Source organism: Equus quagga, chromosome 9 (genome assembly GCF_021613505.1).
Source record: "Equus quagga isolate Etosha38 chromosome 9, UCLA_HA_Equagga_1.0, whole genome shotgun sequence".
Taxonomy (NCBI): Eukaryota; Metazoa; Chordata; class Mammalia; order Perissodactyla; family Equidae; genus Equus; species Equus quagga.
In genome coordinates this window covers 94,242,853-94,262,405 of record NC_060275.1, presented here as the reverse complement: position 1 = coordinate 94,262,405, position 19,553 = coordinate 94,242,853, and the positions used below count along the sequence as shown (strand labels likewise).

At 42.9% G+C, this 19,553-nt stretch overlaps 1 protein-coding gene across 3 annotated transcripts in view; it reads right to left on the bottom strand.

The window, feature by feature from the left end:
* Positions 1-19,553, bottom strand: part of ADAMTS12 (ADAM metallopeptidase with thrombospondin type 1 motif 12) — a 308,773-nt gene that overhangs the window by 285,828 nt on the left and 3,392 nt on the right. For all 3 annotated transcript variants that reach the window (XM_046671863.1, XM_046671864.1, XM_046671862.1), the window contains exon 3: positions 14,793-15,154. In XM_046671863.1, coding sequence (XP_046527819.1) covers positions 14,793-15,154 — 362 coding nt within the window. The remainder of the gene's footprint in view (positions 1-14,792; positions 15,155-19,553) is intronic.

Below are 19,553 nucleotides of genomic sequence, written 5' to 3'. Positions count from 1 at the left end.
ACTGGGCTAGAGATTGAAGTAAAAGGGAAGAAAAGCCTGCTTATCAAACTTGCATCTCTTTATTAAAATAGTTTAATGTAAACAGAATTAACTCGTAAAAGAGCGAATCCTTTCCAGAGGACGGATGTAAAGCATTTATCAGTAGATCTCAAATCCTTTTCTGGTCCCTTGCCAAGGCAACTGCCATCACGACCTTCCAGATAGAAAAGAATATGCACTCAGATGGGAAATTGGATGCTTGCCTGCCATCCATCCTCCAACCTCAGATGCGCCCTCTGCACCAATGCAATTTCAAACAAATGACAGTCAAGGTGGTTTTTACATCTTTAACTGTAAGTGATTTCATCCATTTCTTCTAGATCATGGCTTTAGATAAAAATCCCTTTCTGTCTGTGGACTTACTCTGTATTAGTTATCTCCCTCCCCCCACTCCTCATACACACACACACACACACACACACACACACACACACACACAGTCTGCTCCTCTACCTGAGGTAAACTCTGACTTGTCTGGTAGCTCTGCTATGAGCAGCCCACTTCCAACGTTCTTTCCCTATCAAGCTACATAGAGGTTGGAAGAGAGATAAGAAACTTATATAAGTTATATGTTAAATAACTTATAAGTTAAATACATATTTATAAAATATACATAAAATATATATTATAAGATATGTAAAATAAGTTAAATATATATTAGTTATATACGTTAACATTTATTTAAGTTAAATAAGCTTTTTTTTTTATGCTCTATCTCCCCAAACCCACCCATACATAGTTGTATATCTTAGTTGCAGGTCCTTCTAGTTGTGGCATGTGGGACGCCACCTCAACGTGGCCTGACAAGAGGTGCCATATGTCCGTGCCCAGGATCCGAACTGGCGCAACCCCAGGCCACCACAGCAGAGTGTGAGAACTTAACCACTCGGCCACGGCGCCGGCCCCTAAGTGAGCTTTATTTAGCTAACAGCTCAACCTCATATGTTCCTTCTGCAGATGTGCTAAAAAACAAAGAATAGTAAAAATAACTAAAACACAGCAAGAGCAAGAAAGAGAAAGGAAAGCCAAAAAGAAAGCCCAGAAAACACACAATCAGGCAAGGAAAAAAAGAGTCCTTAGAAATAAACTGAGAATGTTGGAGGATCGGAAAGAAAGAAATTCGGTTACAAACTAAAAAAAAAAAAAAAAAAAAAACACTGGCTAGAAGAAAGGAAGCCTGCCTGGAAGAAAGGCAGCGATAGCCGATGACCCAGGCAGAGACTGTGGAAGCTGCACATTTTAAAATTGTGTGACTCACTCCTTAGGGCCAAAATAGAAGTCAAGTGAGGAAAAAATTTCCGGAGAAAAATCTGTAAACAGGGTGGTGGGTGGAGAAGAGAGATTGGCTTGGTGAAGGAGAGGGATCGATGGCATCAAGTGGGATCAGTTAGTGTGAAATGTTATAAATACGATAAATCTGTTTCTCAGAATAGCTTACTGTCCTCGCAGCCAATTGCACTGCAGAACCATGAAGAAATATATAAGTCGGAATAAGGGTATAAGATGGAATGCACAGTCTGAAAATTAGAGAAACTGGGTCTGGTAGGAAACCCTGGTGGATGAAAGTTACTCTTTCTAAATGAACGCCTGAAATATCTCAAGGCGGGAAATAAGCAAATCCAAGAACATACTCCATTGGGAAATATCAGAAGCCCGTGTTTTTTTAACGTGTTTGTTTAGAGGAAGATTTTCAGTGTTTGACTATTTGAAAAGCCTAAAAGCAAATAACCGTGTCTAATCAATGGAGAAGGCAGACAGGACAACTGCAGGGGTAACAAATGGTTTATGGAGAAGTGGAAAGAGAAACACAGGCACACCTTCTCTAAATCCCCAATGTATTTAGTCAAGGACGTAGAGCTTAACAGAAGTAAGTTGGCCCCAGTCCAGGAGCAGAGACGGTGTCTCCTGTCCCTGTCGTCTATGCGATGCACTGCCGTAAGTGGCCCTCTCTGCATGGATAGTGTCCTCCCAGAGCTGAGTAGGAAGCCTCACTCTTGCTTTGCCATTGCCCTTTTATACCTAGACTCTCATTAACATCCCCGAAAACGCCACACTTACAATCTCTTAAGGGAATATTTACAAACATCAAGGTCTCCTCATTCTTAACCCAAACTTAGCATCAACAAGGCTCCATCCCCTTGTGGGTGGGAATGAAAGTCTAAACAGTGTCAGTTGTTATCGTCTGTCCCAGCCTTCCCGGGACCCAGAAAGCCTGTCTCTTCTCAACAGTTTAGATGAAAACACCAAAACAAGAGACTGTTACTTAGCACACTCACCAGAGAGATGAGAATTAAAGGACCTGAGAATAACTGGAAGTTGTCCTGGTAAGGGCTGTCCTTGCCAAGGACACGGCTTCTAACATAACAAAACACTGCAGAGGACAGAAGAACAGCAAAGGATGGCAACGGGTACATCTGGCCACTATTACCCATCTTATATGGCTCCCAAGGTCCCATGTGTCTTTTCAGTCTTTTTCTGAATCACATTATCTAAGGTTCCTCTTCTACCCTTTCACCCATCAACAGTGATTAGAACAGCAGCATTCCCCCCTACTGTTGCTCCGCATCTCTAGGTATTCAGGCAAATAATTCGCCAAAGGGATGCAGTATGTAAAAGGGCGAACTCAAATGGAATTAGTGTTTATGGGTTTGATGGGCCAGCGCATGTCAAATTTAATGCACATACAATTCACCTGGAGATCTTGTTATATTTTATGTTCTGATTCAGCGGATCCGGAGTAGGATCTGAGAATCTATAGTTCTAATGAGCTCCCAGGTGATGCCCATTCCTCTGGTCCATAGGCAATACATTTAGTAGCAAGGGACCAGTCCACTCAGATAACAGGCCCAAAGAGGCAAAGGATCTCATTTAAGGCCCCATCATTAGTAAGTATTGAGCTAGGACTTGAGTTCAGCAACTCTGACTCCCAAAGCCAGTGGGATTGCTCTGTATGAAAAAGATGCCACGTCTCACAGACCTGGCTATGGCTCTCTGACATAGGTTGTCTGGTTAAAAGTAAACCAGTCATGTTACACCGAAAAATCATCTCCAACAACCAGGTAAAACATTTTTCAATTACAAAACCTAAAATCCAGGCATCCTGTTTTCTCACTTTTTCAAAGTCCTTATTAATATCTGTCAGTCATTAGAGACATTTTTGAAAGGAAATAGATGTTTCTGAAAGCTAATATTTAAGCTCCCTGAACCTATGATTCATGCTGGATCAAGAAAGAAGAGAATTATTAACACATGAACATCTGGTGGGAAACTCTGGACATCTAATCTTCAGTCTTGGAATGAAAAACAGAAATGAGATTCAAAGTCAAGTTTCCAGACAAGAGAGATACAGGAGGAGAGAGTAACAGCTCTGTGCTGCATTTGTGTGGACCCGTAAAGCCACGTAACCAACTCAACGATAAACAGAACACCTGACCCTTTATCTCCCATAAAGGTTGAGGGTCCCTCCCTGAACCAGAAGGAAGGTCCCTAATTCAAGATCCAGCAAAAGAAAGAGAGCAACGCTCCTTCTTGAAGTACAGGTTCTTCAGTTCTCTCTCTCCCACCTCCAATTCATCATGCTGGGAACTCACAAAATGAACCTGACGAATTGAAAAGTAAGCAGAAAGACAAAAAAAAAAAAGGGAAGCTGATGTTTATGAGCCTGTAACACAAAGCAGTGATAGTGAGGAGAGGAATCACCCAGCAGCCAGAGACCCCTGCTCCAAAGTCTCCTGTCTGAGTAAGCACAGGTCTTTACAGGCAACCCCCAAAGGTCAGGGGCCATGGAGAATTTCTCAGCCTGGGAGCAGAGTTAGGGGATATACAGAGCATTTCTTTCCTTCCCCCTGATGAGGAGCAACAAACCCTGACACACAGGCATCCCGCAACTCAAATGAGTGTTTTCTACAAATGAGCCACCAAGTTCCAGATGAGGAAGCAAAGGCAAGAAGGCACATGGGAAAGTTTTCCCACACAGCTCTGCCAGCAGATTTCATTCCTCTACTATATCACCCCAGGCTTCTGCTGGAGTTCAAGAACAAGAGGGCAGAAACGGTTACATTCTTTGACTGGATGGAAAAGGAATTAGTAGGACTTTCCATCTGGGCCAAGAACTGAACTGCACTTGAAGGAGCAATGTATTACAAAGCACATCCCTCTCTCACCGGAGGCACTATCATATAGCAGATTTTTGTTTTTTTTAGCATAGATTTTTAAATGTCACTAATCTCATTTGTAGCATTCACCAGGAAAAATGCAGAGAACATCTAATTCTTGCATTTTTGGAAATTAGAACCTAACAAAGTTTAAAGAGTTAAAATTATTGTAACAGCATACCCTAGCAAAAGCTGATACCTTGCTGGTTAGAAGATAGGAAACTTTTCCAAAGCTTCACAGTGTCCTGCATCCAAAGATTAAATTTCTTTTTGGAGCATACCTTCCATTTGTTCTAGTGGAAAAAATTAAAACTCTCTTCTCCTCAATGGAAAGATGGCTAGACAAGGAAACGAAAGGATGCCTTCAAACATGGCTATTGGGTATGTATTTCAGCAGAAATGTTTCGCTGAAGGTTTGGGTGTTTGTATGGGAGAAATGGTTTTTTTCTTTATACAAATTTATAGGAGCTGAGGCTTTATGTAATTGTCTCTTCTTGAGAAGGCCTCCTCCCTTGTGTTCTAGCTCAAGCAGTTGTTCACTGCAGATCAGAAGCAAAGACCCCAATAGTTTCAGGAAATTGACGCAGACTTGCTCTTCACCTTGGATCAAAGGGGAGACTGGGAAAGAGAGATGGTTAGGACTTTCTGTCGCTCAATGGAAAAGAATCTGCTATTATTACACACACACCCCACCTCTCCACACTGCTGTCTGAAACTGAACACCTCAGGCTTTGACAAACGTGCTAGTGATGGATTGTTGTGTTCTTATGTGATTGTCATCTGGGGACCACAGAGCCAGGCCAAATCCTGTGGGTAGGCGGCTCCATGGCTACTGTAGTAACACGTTAGTGCAAATTGCAAGAAGGTGTGCAGGGGAGGCAGATAAAATTTTAAAAGGTGCCCCCTCCAGACATATAAATTGAGAAAGGCACCCTGTCTGGGCAGATAAATTACAAAAAGATGCACCATTTTGGGCAAAGGGGTCATGAAAAGGCCCCTATTCCTCTTGGAGCCAGAACTTGGTTCAGCTGGCAGAGCCTGAGTTGGATGTCAGCCCCCACTGGTCCCCTTAATGAGGAACCTTTGTAGAGTTTGCAAAGCACAAACTGCCCAGTGGGACTCCGCAGCTTTAGGTTGTGGTTTCTCCAGCAGTGAGTAGATATTCCTTATAAGAAGCACCTGGAAAGAACTGGAAACAAAGACGAGCCTGAGACTGGGTGGGGAAATTGTCCTCCTTTCTAAGAGGCCTCATGATTGGGCCCAACACTCAGGAAAGAAATATGTTTCAGCACATCCCTTAGTGGGGAGATTGCTGGCAGGGTGATCCTTGCTACATATCCAAAGACCAAACGCTTGGTTAGAGACCCTCTTGAAGCTCAGCCTAGACTCTGAGCACAGCCAAAGGAGGTAGAAGTTTCAGGTTATTATTTGTGTTGTACTTCCCTTCCTTTTCTATGCAAACCTTCAAAAACCGCCTACTGAAAATTATAGTTTGGACTCTGGTGTTCTTTGCAGAACTAAGAAAGGCCTGAACCAGGCTCAGAAGAGAAAAGCGAAGTTGATAGCAGCGTCCCCTTCCAAAGGCAACATGATGGTGGCAGTCACGGTGTTCTTAGAGTGATGAATCCAGGAGGGCCATATAGCAGGGGCAACATCACACTGCTATGATAAGGAGCCAACGCCTGGGAACCCCTCAGAAGGGGCTCAGGGACCATTTAAGCAGACCGCATTCTGGAAGTTAGTAGGTGGTGTTCAAGGCATCGTTTGGGTAGTTGAGGAAATAGAATCTCATTGTGACGTCACAGGCTGGGAGGGCCTACAGGAACTTGGAGCAGTACAAGGACTAAATACTGGAGTAAACACACTGATCCATCCAACCAACATTCACTGAGTGTTTATTGGAGAACAGAGCTGCACACGTGTGAAAAAGATGGGGTGAGGAAAAGCAAAGTTAAGTGAAAAAGAAAAGAAAATATCAGGTACTGCAGGTTCTTTTTAAAAATAAAATGGTCAATGTGATAGACCACTGGAGAAGTTTACTTTAGATTGAGCAGTCAGGGAAGATCATAAGCTGGGATCCGAAAGACAAGGAGGAGCAGCTATGCAGAGATCTGGGGAGAGTGTTCTAGGCAGAGGGAACAATGCATGCAAAGGCAATGAGGCCAGAGTGTGCTTGGTACACTTGAAAAACAGAGAGAAGTGCGGTGTGGCTGGAGTGCTATGCAGAAGGGCAATGTGGTGAGAGAGGAGGGCTGGGAGGTGGGCAGTGACCAGATCAGAGCAAGTCTTGGAAGCCGGGGCAAGGCATTTGGATTTTATTCTACTGTAAAGGGAAACCAGTAGGAGATTTTAAGTAGAAGAGCGCACTGCTCTATAAGTGTATTTGGAAGACCAGGCTGGCCACTAGTTGAGAAATAGCTTGCCGTGAATTCAGAGAGAAAGCAGAGGAACCACTTGAGAAGTCAATGGAATGGTCCAGAGGAGAGAGGATGGGGACCAGGACCAGGGCAGGGCTTCTCAACCTCAGAACTACTGACATTTTGGACCACATACCCCTTTGTTGTACAGGGCTGTTCTGTGCACCGTAGGAAGTTTAGTAGCATCCTTGACCTCTACTCACTACATGCCAGAAGCTATTCCCCCTTCCCCAGTTGTGACAACCAAAAATGTCTCCAGTCGTTGCCACATGTCCCCTGGAGGGCAAAGCTACCCCTGTCGAGAACAACTGGAGTAGGGTATTAGCTGTGGAAGTGACAAGATTGGTAGATCCTGAACATATTTTGAAGGAAAAGCTGACAATTTGCTGCTAAGAAGAGATACAGAGTGTGAGAGAAAGAGGGGAGTTAATGACAGAATAATTCCATGCGTTTTGACCTGGGCAACTGGGAGAATGGACTCGACATGTACAGCAACGGGTAAGACTTCAGGAGGAGGGAATCAAGACTGTTGCTCTGAACACGTTAAATTTGAGACTCTTGTTAGGCGTACCTGTGGAAATGGAAAATAGACAGCTGAAGTTCCAAGGAAATGTTAGAGTTAGATATATATATTTAGCACTTATTCACATACATATACAGAGATAGAGGTAGATGACACAGATAACAGATAGACAAATGATTAGATAGATAATTAGATAGAACATAGATGATGATGAAAGATAGATGATGAATGGACAGATGGATGGACAGACGGATGGACGGACAGACAAACTAACAGATAGATAAGTAGATAGCATTTAGGACTGGTCAAGATCACCTAATAAGAGTGTGAATTTAGAGAACAGGGATCCACAGACAAAGACCCAGGACGCATTAGTAGTCAAAGATAGGGAAATGAGCAAAGGATTTGAGACACAACTATCAGCACGGTAGGTAGGAGAAAAACCATAGTAATGTGGTGTCACTTAAGCCAAGAGAAAAAAATACTTAAAAACAGGAATAATTAATTGTGCCAAATGGCTGAGACATCAAGCACCATGAAAACCGAGAGGCACCCACTGACAACAGGAAGTTCACTGATGACTTGACAAGAGCAGCTTTAATGAGGTGTCCCAACAATGTGGGTGAAGGGATTCAGCTACTCTTACTAACCCACCAAGAGAACTGGAATACTCTTCTAAAGTATTTTAAAGCTATTATCTCCAACAGTGGTGCAAGGTAAGCAGGGCTGACTAATGTGATTATCCATATTTTCCAAGTAGGAATAGTTTGCAAGGGGCACATCAGGTTTAAGGCAGTCACTAAAAAGAAGGTTCTTGCTACAACTTTCCAGGCAGGTCGCACACTTAAAAGCCTACAAAAAGAGAGTCAGATGAAAAGAGCACTGAAGTTCTTCAGACTGAAAAGAAATCATAGATCATACTAATGAGGCTTAGAAATGTAGGTTATGCCAGAGCAGACTCTTCTTATACATGCCCTGAATCAATGGGCCAAATCTCCCCGGTGAATAAAACGTGGTCATCCCACCAGTGCCCCTCTTTCAGCAATGGGGGCAACAGTGAGGCTCAGCATAGAAGCAATTGTTCTCATTCTACCAGACTAATTTAGAAACAGAAAACTCTCCAAAACAGAATATTTCAAGAATAAACATGCATGAATAAACCAAGGGAACAAATTTGAAAAATGGTTTCACTAATTTTTCCCCAAATAAATCCTCTGACACAGAGAATAAAAAAAAAAAAAAATACAAGGCTATTATTGGAGTCTACTTAAGTGCCTCATTCTCTTTTCACCCCAACAACCCCATAGGTGGGATAGGCCTGCCAGCCCACAAGGACAGCCCACCCATGGGGTGATACATATGAGGGTAATGGGCTGAGAGATTTCCAGTGAGAATCGCCATTAGAGTGGCATTTAGAATTCCTCCCAAGGAGGCATATAATTCTCTCCTTTGGAAGGAGGGAGGACCAAGCATCAAGGACCTTTCAGTTCCACCAATCAACCTAGATAGGTCTCGTGGGCAGAACTGGAAGGGACCTACCATGTTCATGGATTGCAAGACTAAACATAGCAATTGTCAATTCTCCCAAACTAATATATAGGTTTAATACAATTCTTATCAAAATCCCAGGAAGTTTTTTGTAATCAGATTATGCTAAAATTTATTTGGAAAGGCAAACAAACTAGACTTATTAAAACAACTTTGCAAAAGAAGGATAAAATGGGAGGAGTCAGTCTACCTGATTTCAAAACTAATTATATAGCTATAGCAATTAAGATTTCATTGGGGGAATAGAATGTAAAATTCAGAAACAGACTCACAAAAACATGTCCAACCGATTTTTGACAAGTGCAGAAGCAATTCAATAGAGGAAAAGTAGCTTTTTAAAAAAAATGGTATTGGAGCAATTGGACATCCATAGGCAAAACAAAGAAAGAAAAAGAAAGAAAGAAAGGGAATGAACCTTTGCCTAAGTCTCCCACTTTACATAAAAATTAACTCAAAATGGATCATGAACTTAAACATAAAATATAAACATGAGGGGATGGGGGCAGGAAAGAAATGGGCGTGGCTATAAAAGGACAACATAAGGAACTGTTGTGATGGAAATGCAAGGGGTCTTGTGATGGAAATGTAAAAATCTTGGCTATGATATTTTGCAAGTAATTTTGCAAGATGTTACCATTGGGAGGGAACTGGGTAAAGGGTACGTGGAACCTTTCTGTATTAGTTCTTACAACTACACATGAATCTACAACTATCTCAAAATAAGAAGCTAAACAAAAAAAAACTCCTAAAAATAATATCTCTTTCAAAATTTTAACCCATAGGTGAGCTCAAAGCAAGAAAGGAAATCTCAGTGTGCCAAAAGGGAAAGGAAAAGAGAATTGAGGGCGATTTGAAGCTGAATGGCCCTCAGAGAGCCATGACAGCTACTCAGATTAAATTTAAGGATTTAATTCCCCAGCAGGGGCTGGAAATGAGGCTAGGGTTTAGGATGGAGACAAGAACCAGATTCATTTTAATAAAGTCTGAGCTGAGAAATACTGTCCCTGACTGTGAACAAGAATTTAAAATATTTGTTTACTGACTCAGGTACACAGTCCAGGAGGTGGGCGCTTAGACCAAGCCCTTTGGAAGTAGGGTACCCCATTAAGAATCAGAACCCCTGTATCATGCAGAGGTGTGAAGTCTAACATTTTGCACTATCCTCCCAGTGCAGAAATTTAAATGGAACTACTAACAACAAATTAGCCTGGAACAAATCCTGTAGGGCCTCTGGCAACAGCAGTCCAAAACCACCCCAACGGGATTCTCACAGGTAACAACTCCCACTGAGGATGCATTAGGAGTCTGATTGATTAAAGAACACAGTTTCTCCATCAAAGAACTTAGAATGGAACAAATCAACTACATTGTTCAAAAGAAACAAATTCCATAGCTTCAAAGCTATAAAAGCATTGAGGTGGGGCTGGCCCAGTGGCACAGTGGTTAAGTTCACACATTCCGCTTCTCGGCGGCCCGGGGTTTGCCGGTTCAGATTCCGAGTGCGGACATGGCACCGCTTGACACGCCATGCTGTGGTAGGCGTCCCACATATAAAGTAGAGGAAGATTGGCATGGATGTTGGCTCAGAGCCAGCCTTCCTCAGCAAAAAGAGGAGGATTGGCAGCAGATGTTAGCTCAGGGCTAATATTCCTCAAAAAAAAGCATTGAGGGGAAAAGGGTGGTGAAAATGGAGACGACAGAGAAGGAGCTGCTGAGCCAGGGACATGGGCTGACTCAGTCTGAAAGCAGCCTCCAAGAAGGGAGCACCAGAGTTGTGTGAGAGGATATTAAACGGAGAAAGGAGGTTATCACAGCTTGCAATAGGTGACCTTTCTTGGGTTTTCGGTTTGCAACCATCTGAGTCCGCTCCTAGGGAGACTAAATGAACCTCAAATTATAGACAACTCCAAGAGGACACAGGCCCCAACATTAGGATGACCACATGTGAAGCAAAGTATATGCCAGCCCTGAGCCACAGGAATGAGAAGCAGATGTCCTGCTCCACATGAGAGCATTTCCTTCCTCAGAAAGCCTTCCCAAATGCCACCTCTGTCCCTAGGAGTGGTGGGAGGCTTAGAGCCAGTATCCCCTAACCCAGCCATCCTCTGAATCCAAGTGTGGGGTCATCCCTGGGTGAAAGGAAAAGTAAATATCCTGGAGGTCAGACCCCAGACAAGTGATCAGGAGAAATCAGACACGAGTCCAACCACTGTCCTTTTGACTAAGACCACTGTAGGTAAGCAAATGAACTTGAAGCCAGCCAGCTTGTGTGCTCACAGAAAGAAAAGAAATTCATTGGGCTTTTGGCACCTTATTTTATAACCATCCATTAACTGTCCAATTACGTGTAAAGGGCTCCAAAATAATTCCAGCGGACTGGTTCTTCCGGCAAATTTATTCAATGATTTGGATCTAAAACTTTTCCATAATCTTGGCTACCACACGAATCCATTACTGGCTCCTCTGAGCTCCTCTACTTAGTATAAATCTGAAATCTCTACCTGAAAATGCCACGTGGTGGTTCTTGCTGCTCCCTGGGGCCATTTGAAATTGAAAAGCTCCCACTATTCTATTCCCAAGCCTGGACTAATGCTACACAGGAGGCAATATCCCCTAGAAAACAGAAGATGAAAGTAGGGAGCAATTGAGCAGCAGTTCTCAGCATGGGCTACACTCTAGAATCCCCTGGAAAGAGCTGCTACTTTAGAGTAACATTGACTCACACTGCCACTTAATAATACACGCTGACCCAGTGGCTGGCAACACCTACTGCACATTAGAATCTCTTAGGGAGCTTTAAAAATACTGATGCCTGGGCTCCACCCTCAGACCAGTTAAATCAGAACATCTAGGAGGTGGGGTCAGGGCATGGGTACTTTTTTAAAGCTCCTGAGTTGATCCTAATGTTCAGCCAGGCTTAAGAATGACTACTCTAGTCCAGCACTTCTCAAACTTCAGTGAGCATCAGAATCTCCTGGAGAGCCTATTAAAACCAAGGCTTCAGATAGGCACATAGTAGAGACCGAAAGTAGACAAGTGGTTCCAAAGACTAGCAGAGATGGGGGCATTGGAGGGTGACTGCCAAGGGGGTTCTTCTGGAGCTAATCAGAATGTTCTAAAATGTATTGTGGGGATGGTTGCACAACTCTGGAATATATTTAAAGCCATTGAATTAGACACTTTAAGTGGGTAAGCTGTATGTAAGTGAATTATATCTCATTGAAGCTGTTAAAACCCACTCAGTAGGTTTCTGCCCACCCCCAGAGATTCTGATGCACGAGGTCTGGAGCACAGCCCATGAATTTGCCTTTTTAGTGAGCTCCCAGGGGATGTTGATTCTATGGGGTCCAGGCCACACCCTCTGTGGGTCCTAGCCCACAGAAAGGCACCAGTGTTTAAACTTTCTGGGATTTTATAAGCATGACGATGGTTTGCACGTTAATCAGTAGACGTGGGTTCCCATGTTACTGTTCTATGGAATAGTGTGGCCTTGTATGTTTGTCTCATGGGTCACTTCATGCCTATGTGCCTGTCCTTGCAGAACAAGGGCTCCATCTTCTGCTCCCTGGTCATAGAGGATCAGGTGCCACTGATGCTTCCAGGGTTGTCTCACAGAAACAAGGCAAGGATTGCAAAGGGAAAATGTGACATGAACCCAGAGCAAGCCCAGAGGATGAGGACCATGGAGCCAAGAGGCATTCCCCGGTACAACAAAGCACCGCATGAGGCGTGGGGAGAAGAAGAAAAAAATAGGGCATCACCCTTGATTTTGTGTCCTTTATGATCCAACAAGGGGGAAATGATAAATACCTACATATGAAAATCCACATTTACAGAAAAAGGCAAGGCAAGACTTTCTGTTACAGTTGTCCTCCCTTATCCTCAGTTTCCCTTTCTGCAGTTTCAGTTACCTGTGGTCCAAAAATGCTAAAAGGAAAATTCCAGAAATGAACAATTCATAAGCTTTAAATTGCCCACCATTTGAGTAGTATAATGAAATCTCTCACCATCCCACTCTGTCCCACCCAGGACAAGAATCATACCTTTGTCCAGCGTGTATCAACACTGTATATGCTACCCACCCACTAGTTACTTGGTAGTCGTCCAGGTTATCAGGTCAATTGTCACGGTATCACGGTGCTTGTGTTCAAGTCACTCTTACTTTACTTAATAATGGTACCAAAGCATAAGAGCAGTGATGCTGGCAATTTGGGGATTCCAAAGAGAAGCTGGAAAGTGCTTCCCTCAAGTGAAAAGGTGAAAGTTCTCCATTTAATAAGGAAAGAAAAAATTATTATAGTACGTTATTATAATTGTTCTATTTTACTGTTACTTATTGTTGTTAATCTCTTACTGAGCCTAATGTCTAAGTTAAACTTTCTCATATCTTTGTATGTTTGGAAAAAGCATAGTATATATAGGGTTTTGTACTATCCATGGCTTCAGGCATCCACTGGGGGTTTTGGAATATATCCCCCATGGATAAGGGGGGACTATTGTATTGTACAAAACGAGACATCCCAGAGGTCCTTCAGAAAATTGTACTTTCTTGCTACATTTAAACTGTTGTACAATGTTTTACACTAATTGTCCTACATGTTCTAACAGAGACAAACTATACAAGTAGAAGATAAACAGAATCCTAAATCAGGAAGAGCAGGATTCTCATCTAACTGGCAGTAACGATGGAGGATTCGGGACGAGGGCCATCTGTAGGAATGAGAACTCTACTGAGTGGTTTTGCTCAGCAAACCAGCCCTGGCACGAGCGCCAAGGCCAATACCCCAGGCTCCGCCATCACTGCCCCCAGGACTCTGGAATGTCTCCATCTGCAGTCACTCTCTCAGCACACTCTGTTAGCGCTGGTGCCTGCCCCCTACTCGAGCAAGACAAAACCTCAGCATAATTCCTAAGCATTGTTTGCCACGCAGTTGCCAGTGGGGCTGTCACTGTTGTTGGTGCTAGAAAGAAGAGAGAACAAAGGGATCTCTTTTATTTTCAACACAGGTTTAAATTTTGAAAAATAAGCTTGGTCACATTTTGAGATGTAGCACGTGATAGTGGAAAGACTCGGGCTCAAATCAGCTGTGCAGTAAAGTTATTCAACATCTCCAAGCTTCCTCATCTACTAAAAAATAACAAAAATGGAGGGGGAGAGGAAAAGAAGACAATGCACATAAACCACATCATAAACCACACAATCCAGTGCCTGGCATATTAGAAACATGGAAAATAATAACAGCTGCCATTATTATTGAATATGAAGAGACATTCATTGAGTGTCTATTATTTACTAAACACTCTTCTAAGATTTTTATATACGTTAATCCATTTAATTCTCACCATACTCTATTAAAGAGATCAGCAAACTTTTTCTGTAAAGGCCAGGTAGCAATCTTTTGTGCCTCATGGGCCATACGGTTCTTAACACAACTACTCAGCTCTGCTGTTGTAGTTTGAAAGTGAAAGTGGCCATAGACAATAAACACGTGGGCATATCTGCGTATGAATAAAACTTTAGTTATAAAAACAAGAGGCAGTCCAGATTTGGCCCGTGGGCCACAGTTTGCCAACCCCTGCTCTCTGAGATGGGTACTACCATTATCTCCATTTTACAGATGAGAAAACAGAGGTACAAAGGGATCAACTGACAGCCCAAGGTCCCACATGAAGTCTGACTATGAAGTATACATTGTCAACTATTATATCATAGCCATTGCTGACGCCACTATCATTACTAGTAAGCCTCTCACTCAGTCCAAATCCAGATTTTCCCAACTCGGAAGGGGCTGGCCAGCCAGTCAGGCACCAACACCCTCAGAGCTAGCTCAGAGGTTGAAGACTCAATTCCCCTCCTCCTCCCCCAGTGTTCCTGGTTGAAATTCTCCCTGCTCTGAGCCCTCAGTGCCCTTACTCTGTACCTCCCAGATCGATCGAATTTTGTTTTATGCACTTTCTCCCCAGCCCATTTGGAGGCCAGAACCAGGCACATCACAAGTGCTTAATTTGCATGTGTTGAATGTGTCTGTGAACCCGTTGGCAGTGAGCGTGCAGTCCAAGACAGTAGGGGCCGGGGCGCAGAGGAGGAACGTGATGAACCCAGGCACTCACCAGTCCATGGCAGGCACTGAGGGCAGCTGTCCCGATTCTGGTGCCCTGCTGCAGAACCGTGCCCCTGAGATGGCAGGGCGGGCCCGAGGAAGCCACCATCTTAACATGGGAGAGGTTCCCATATCTCCTCTCTACGATGTAGCTTTTGGAAAGAAATCCCTGATTGACCGTCAAGTTAAAAAACAGGTCCTTCTCCTCGTGTGAAATTCTGTAGTACACCTGGTCCTCTGGGCCACCCAGATCTCTCTTCCTCCTGCTGCTGCTGATGGGATGGTGCAACCCATAGGATAGAAAATGCCCACGCGCATCTACTCGGACAGGAGCCACCACGTGGTATTCTGGCAGGGCCTTGATAAAATGCTCTGAAAGAAAAGGAGACACAGAATAAAACTGAGAGAGATCTCTGCCGAGTCTGTAGCAAGGCAAATGCACTCCCGTTTGCAACTTAGATTTTAGCTTCTTGATTGCAAAACCCCACTGTTGCCTTGAAGTTTAGACCCTGCCCACCACACAAATACTGGCAACATTAAACTCCCTCAACTCGATTTGACATGTGGCTCCCTCCTTGATGAGACATGGCAGTGTAAGTTGACACTAAGGCACAACTCTGGATGTCAGATGTTTTACCAAAGACAAATTAAGATGAGAATTAATTCATGAGGAATACTGTTAGGAAAGGGCAAAGTCAGTATGATGAAAAAGGGCATTTCCAGTCCAGAATTCATTAATACAAATCACAGAATTTCACTGTTTATCATAAGGAGATTAAACGCCTTAGAAACTTCCTGTTAAATCAGGTTGGAGCAAAAATGCAAAAACACAGCAAACTCATCATATACACTGTGACAAACCTCGAACCAATTACAGCATAAGTGTTCCATAATGTAGGAAAGAATGCTTAAAGGCGCTTGGGTGATTCTTTTCTATCTTTACAATATATACAAAATAAAATGGTAAGCAAACGCATTAGGATCCGAGGCATGGGCTCAAAATATGAAAACGGCCATTTATTTGGTATTCTGGCAGGGCCTTGAATTTAAAAATGCAAGATGGGCTGGCCTGATGGCATAGTGGTTAAGTTTGTGCTCCGCTTTGGCGGCTGGGGGGTTTGCCAGTTCAGATCCCAGGCGTGGACCCACACATAGCTGATCAAGCCATGCTGTGGCAGACATCCCACATATAAAATAGAGGAAGATGGGCACAAATGCTACCTTGGGGCCACTCTCCCTCAGCAAAAAAAGATGAGGATTGGTGGCAGATGTTAGCTCAGTGCTACTTTTCCTAAAAAACAAACCAAAAAAAAGCAAGATAGGAACACTTGTTCCTTCCACACACCAGAACGCATGTACCTTCTGACTTAAATTTAAATCCCCACCACTGCCTCCTCATTTTGATGTTTGAGGACAAATCTTCAAAACAGTGCTCAATGAGAAATAAAGAACACAACAAGTTAACACAGAGCCTTTTACATTAATGGGAAATGCATGCACACAAAAACAATAATACAAAGTTTGCCAGAACATACTTGAACAGAAAATACATATGGAACCCATCAAAATGGTTTTCTGTGAGGAGGAATGGGAGTGGGGTATAGGGACAAAAATGGATAAATAAATAATATAAGAAAGGGGTTTTGCACAAATTAATGATGCTAGTGTGCCATGAACTAGGAGTCAAATTGACTGAGTCCTCTGTACTGCCCACTCCCCAAGGAATCTCTGGGCCTACGTAATACTGCCCTTCCAAGTTCAGACCTCAGAAGAGGAATGGCCAGGTTGGGTGGGGCACAGGGGGTTGGCTTCTACAGAATTTCTCCCATGTTGCTCTTCCTTCTACTATTCACAATAATGTCTCTGGCTTCTCCAGGGTTGGAGCAGTGGAGGAAAGTTAGGGGCAGAAAAAGTCTTATTCCACTCAGTAGGGCCATCATCTTGCCACCCCCGTGTGCAGTCAATGTCCAGATGCTGACTCCTATAAGAGAAGCTCTTACACCCTTTAGAGGGCCTCTCTCTGAAGATACATCTCAAAGAACTAAACACGATTTTTGAAAATATAAAACGAGACAAAAGCTTGCCTAAGTCCCAGCACTTATTGCCCAAAGAATAAAATATTTTATAAATAAATTCTATAAATAAATTTACAGCTTTTGACCCCATTGCTTTTGACCTAAAGAGTTGTTAAGAAAGCAGCATAAGCCAGATGTATAAGAATATAATGATACGGGCCAGCCTGGTGGCTTTGTGGTTAAGTTCACATGCTCCACTTTGGTTGCCTGGGGTTTGCAGGTTCAGATCCTGGGCACAGACCTATACACTGCTTACCAAGCCACATTGTGGTGGTGCCCCACATACAAAATGCAGGAAAACTGGCACAGATGTTAGCTCAGGGACAATCTTCCTCAAGCAAAAAAGAGGAAGACTGGTAACAAATATTAGCTCAGGGCCAGTTTTCCTCTTCAAAAAAAAATATTTATATATACATATATATATATAAAATGAAAATAATCATGTAGCCATCTACTGAGCACTTGCTCTGAGCCAGGTACCATAAGTGTCCTCTCATTCAATACTCACAATGACCCCATGATATAGATTCTGTTATTATCATCATTTCATAGACAAAGATACTAAGTCTAAGAGAGGTCACAGAGCCAATATGCAACATTTCCTTGGATTAAAGTCCTGTGCTTCCTATTTCAAAAGCATGTTCTTAGCCACCACACTTCACACACATAAGCAGTTGCACTTGGCAGAGAGTGTAACAGAGGAGAGGCCTTAGCACTGCCCCTGGGTAGGATGATCTGACAAGGAAAGAACTGTTGACTTCATTAAGGGACCTCAATTCGCTCAGCAGTCAATAGAGATAATAATTGCCTCTTTATCAGGCAGAGCAACGGGAGAGACGACCAGTATTCTCTCTTGATTTGATTGCAAAGGAGACAGCCAAGCCGTGTCAGCCTACGGGAGTGGAGAGAAGCAGAAGGCCACTTGCTGAATGTGGTTTAAGTGGGCAGCCCACCTGCAGTTGCTTCACCTATATAATGGGTGTGATGATAATAGTATCTGCCTCCTAGGGTGGTTGTGAGGATCCAATGTATTAACATACGTCATAGATTTAGCACAGTGTTGACAAACAGCGCTCACTACCCAAACACTAGCCTCTGTGGGCATTAGAGAGAGAAACTTGGCTACCAGGATCCCTTGGCCAGGCACATGTGCAATCCCCAAGCAAAGACAGGGGAGAAGCCAGCATTCACCTTCGCTTCCCTCAGGAGGTGATTAGTCCAAAGATTAGCTAGTTATAATCTTGACCGATGGAAAGTAGAGCTCAGAGGCAATAGGACAGGGATGGAGAATTAAGACTTCAGGAAATAATAATAGCTCCTAATGTTTACCATTTCTATGGTCAAGCACAGCATTATATCAACAAGTACATTTCTATGGTCAAGCATAGAGTGTACCAACTTGGTCTGGTCTAACCCTCACAGTTGTCCGGGGCAGGTATTGTTAACAGTGTCCCTCATCTTACCCTTCACTCCCACCTCTATAAAAAGACGATAAAGAGGGGCAAAGATTCATGCTGGGGCAACCTGACCCCACCCTTCTAACCTCTGCCCTCATTGCTTCTCGATGGTCTACCGCTGAGAACCAGAGGTCAAGGTGGGGCGTCAACAAGGCTATGAGGAGGGGCTGAGACACAGTTACCACATCACAATCCGCACTAGGGCTTATGGAAATACGTTATAGGCCCCAAACATTTTTGATTTGCCTTGTTCAAAATAGATTTGAAATCCTTAGCCACAAACTTCAATGATACTTCATGAAAAACTTCAAGTGAACTCTGTTGGCACCAGCAATTTTGAAAATACAAAACACCAAGTGATCTTCTACTCTCCACTTAGAAAGAAAGGAGAGAGCTGAGAAGATATTTAGCTGCCAGTTTCATAAAGTTTAGGTTAAATCTATACTTATTCTTTATATTTATTTCTAGCTTAGAACACAATTGACTCCTTACTAAAAAAGGCAACGAAATTCCAGTAATAGTCAGAAGCTTATTTTCATAATTCTATTCTACAAGGTTGCTATAACCTTTCAAGTGTATTTTTATTATGGAAAACTACATATGTGGAGAATTGTGTTGATCACCCTGAAGTCGTAAGATACAACACAAGAGGATGGATTTGCTCACCAACCCTGTGATAACTAACTGCAGACCATAACTGCTTATTATAATTAACACAATAAAATATCAAAACTGTGAAGTCTCTTCTGACATTAAGAAAATATCTGAAATCAATTCCTCCTTGCTGAAGTTATTTTTTGCAAATGGCATAAATACATGATGATAACATTTGTCTTGAAACACACTGCAACATTCTTTCTATTCTTGCACGAGCCTGTACAGCCCAGAGAACAACTCTAACATGGGACACCGTGCCTGCCCTATTGATTTTATGGTGTTGTCAAGAGCAAAAGAGATCATAGAAGTGACTGGTGACTTATAAACAGGAGAGAGAATAAGGAACCTAAGACGATATCATTGGCCGTAAAAGAGAGGCCCTATGTTGTGTGCAAGATTAATATTCCCCATTGTTCTGATAACTTGGTTGGGAACCTTGTGGAAGTCATTCACATTCATATATATCCCAAGTGAGCGATGGGGAAAGAATACTGGGCAGAGATTGTCAAATATGCCTGTTTCTAGTCCCAGAAAGGACTCGATTTATCTCCATGCTCCTTCCTGACAATTAGAACTAGAATG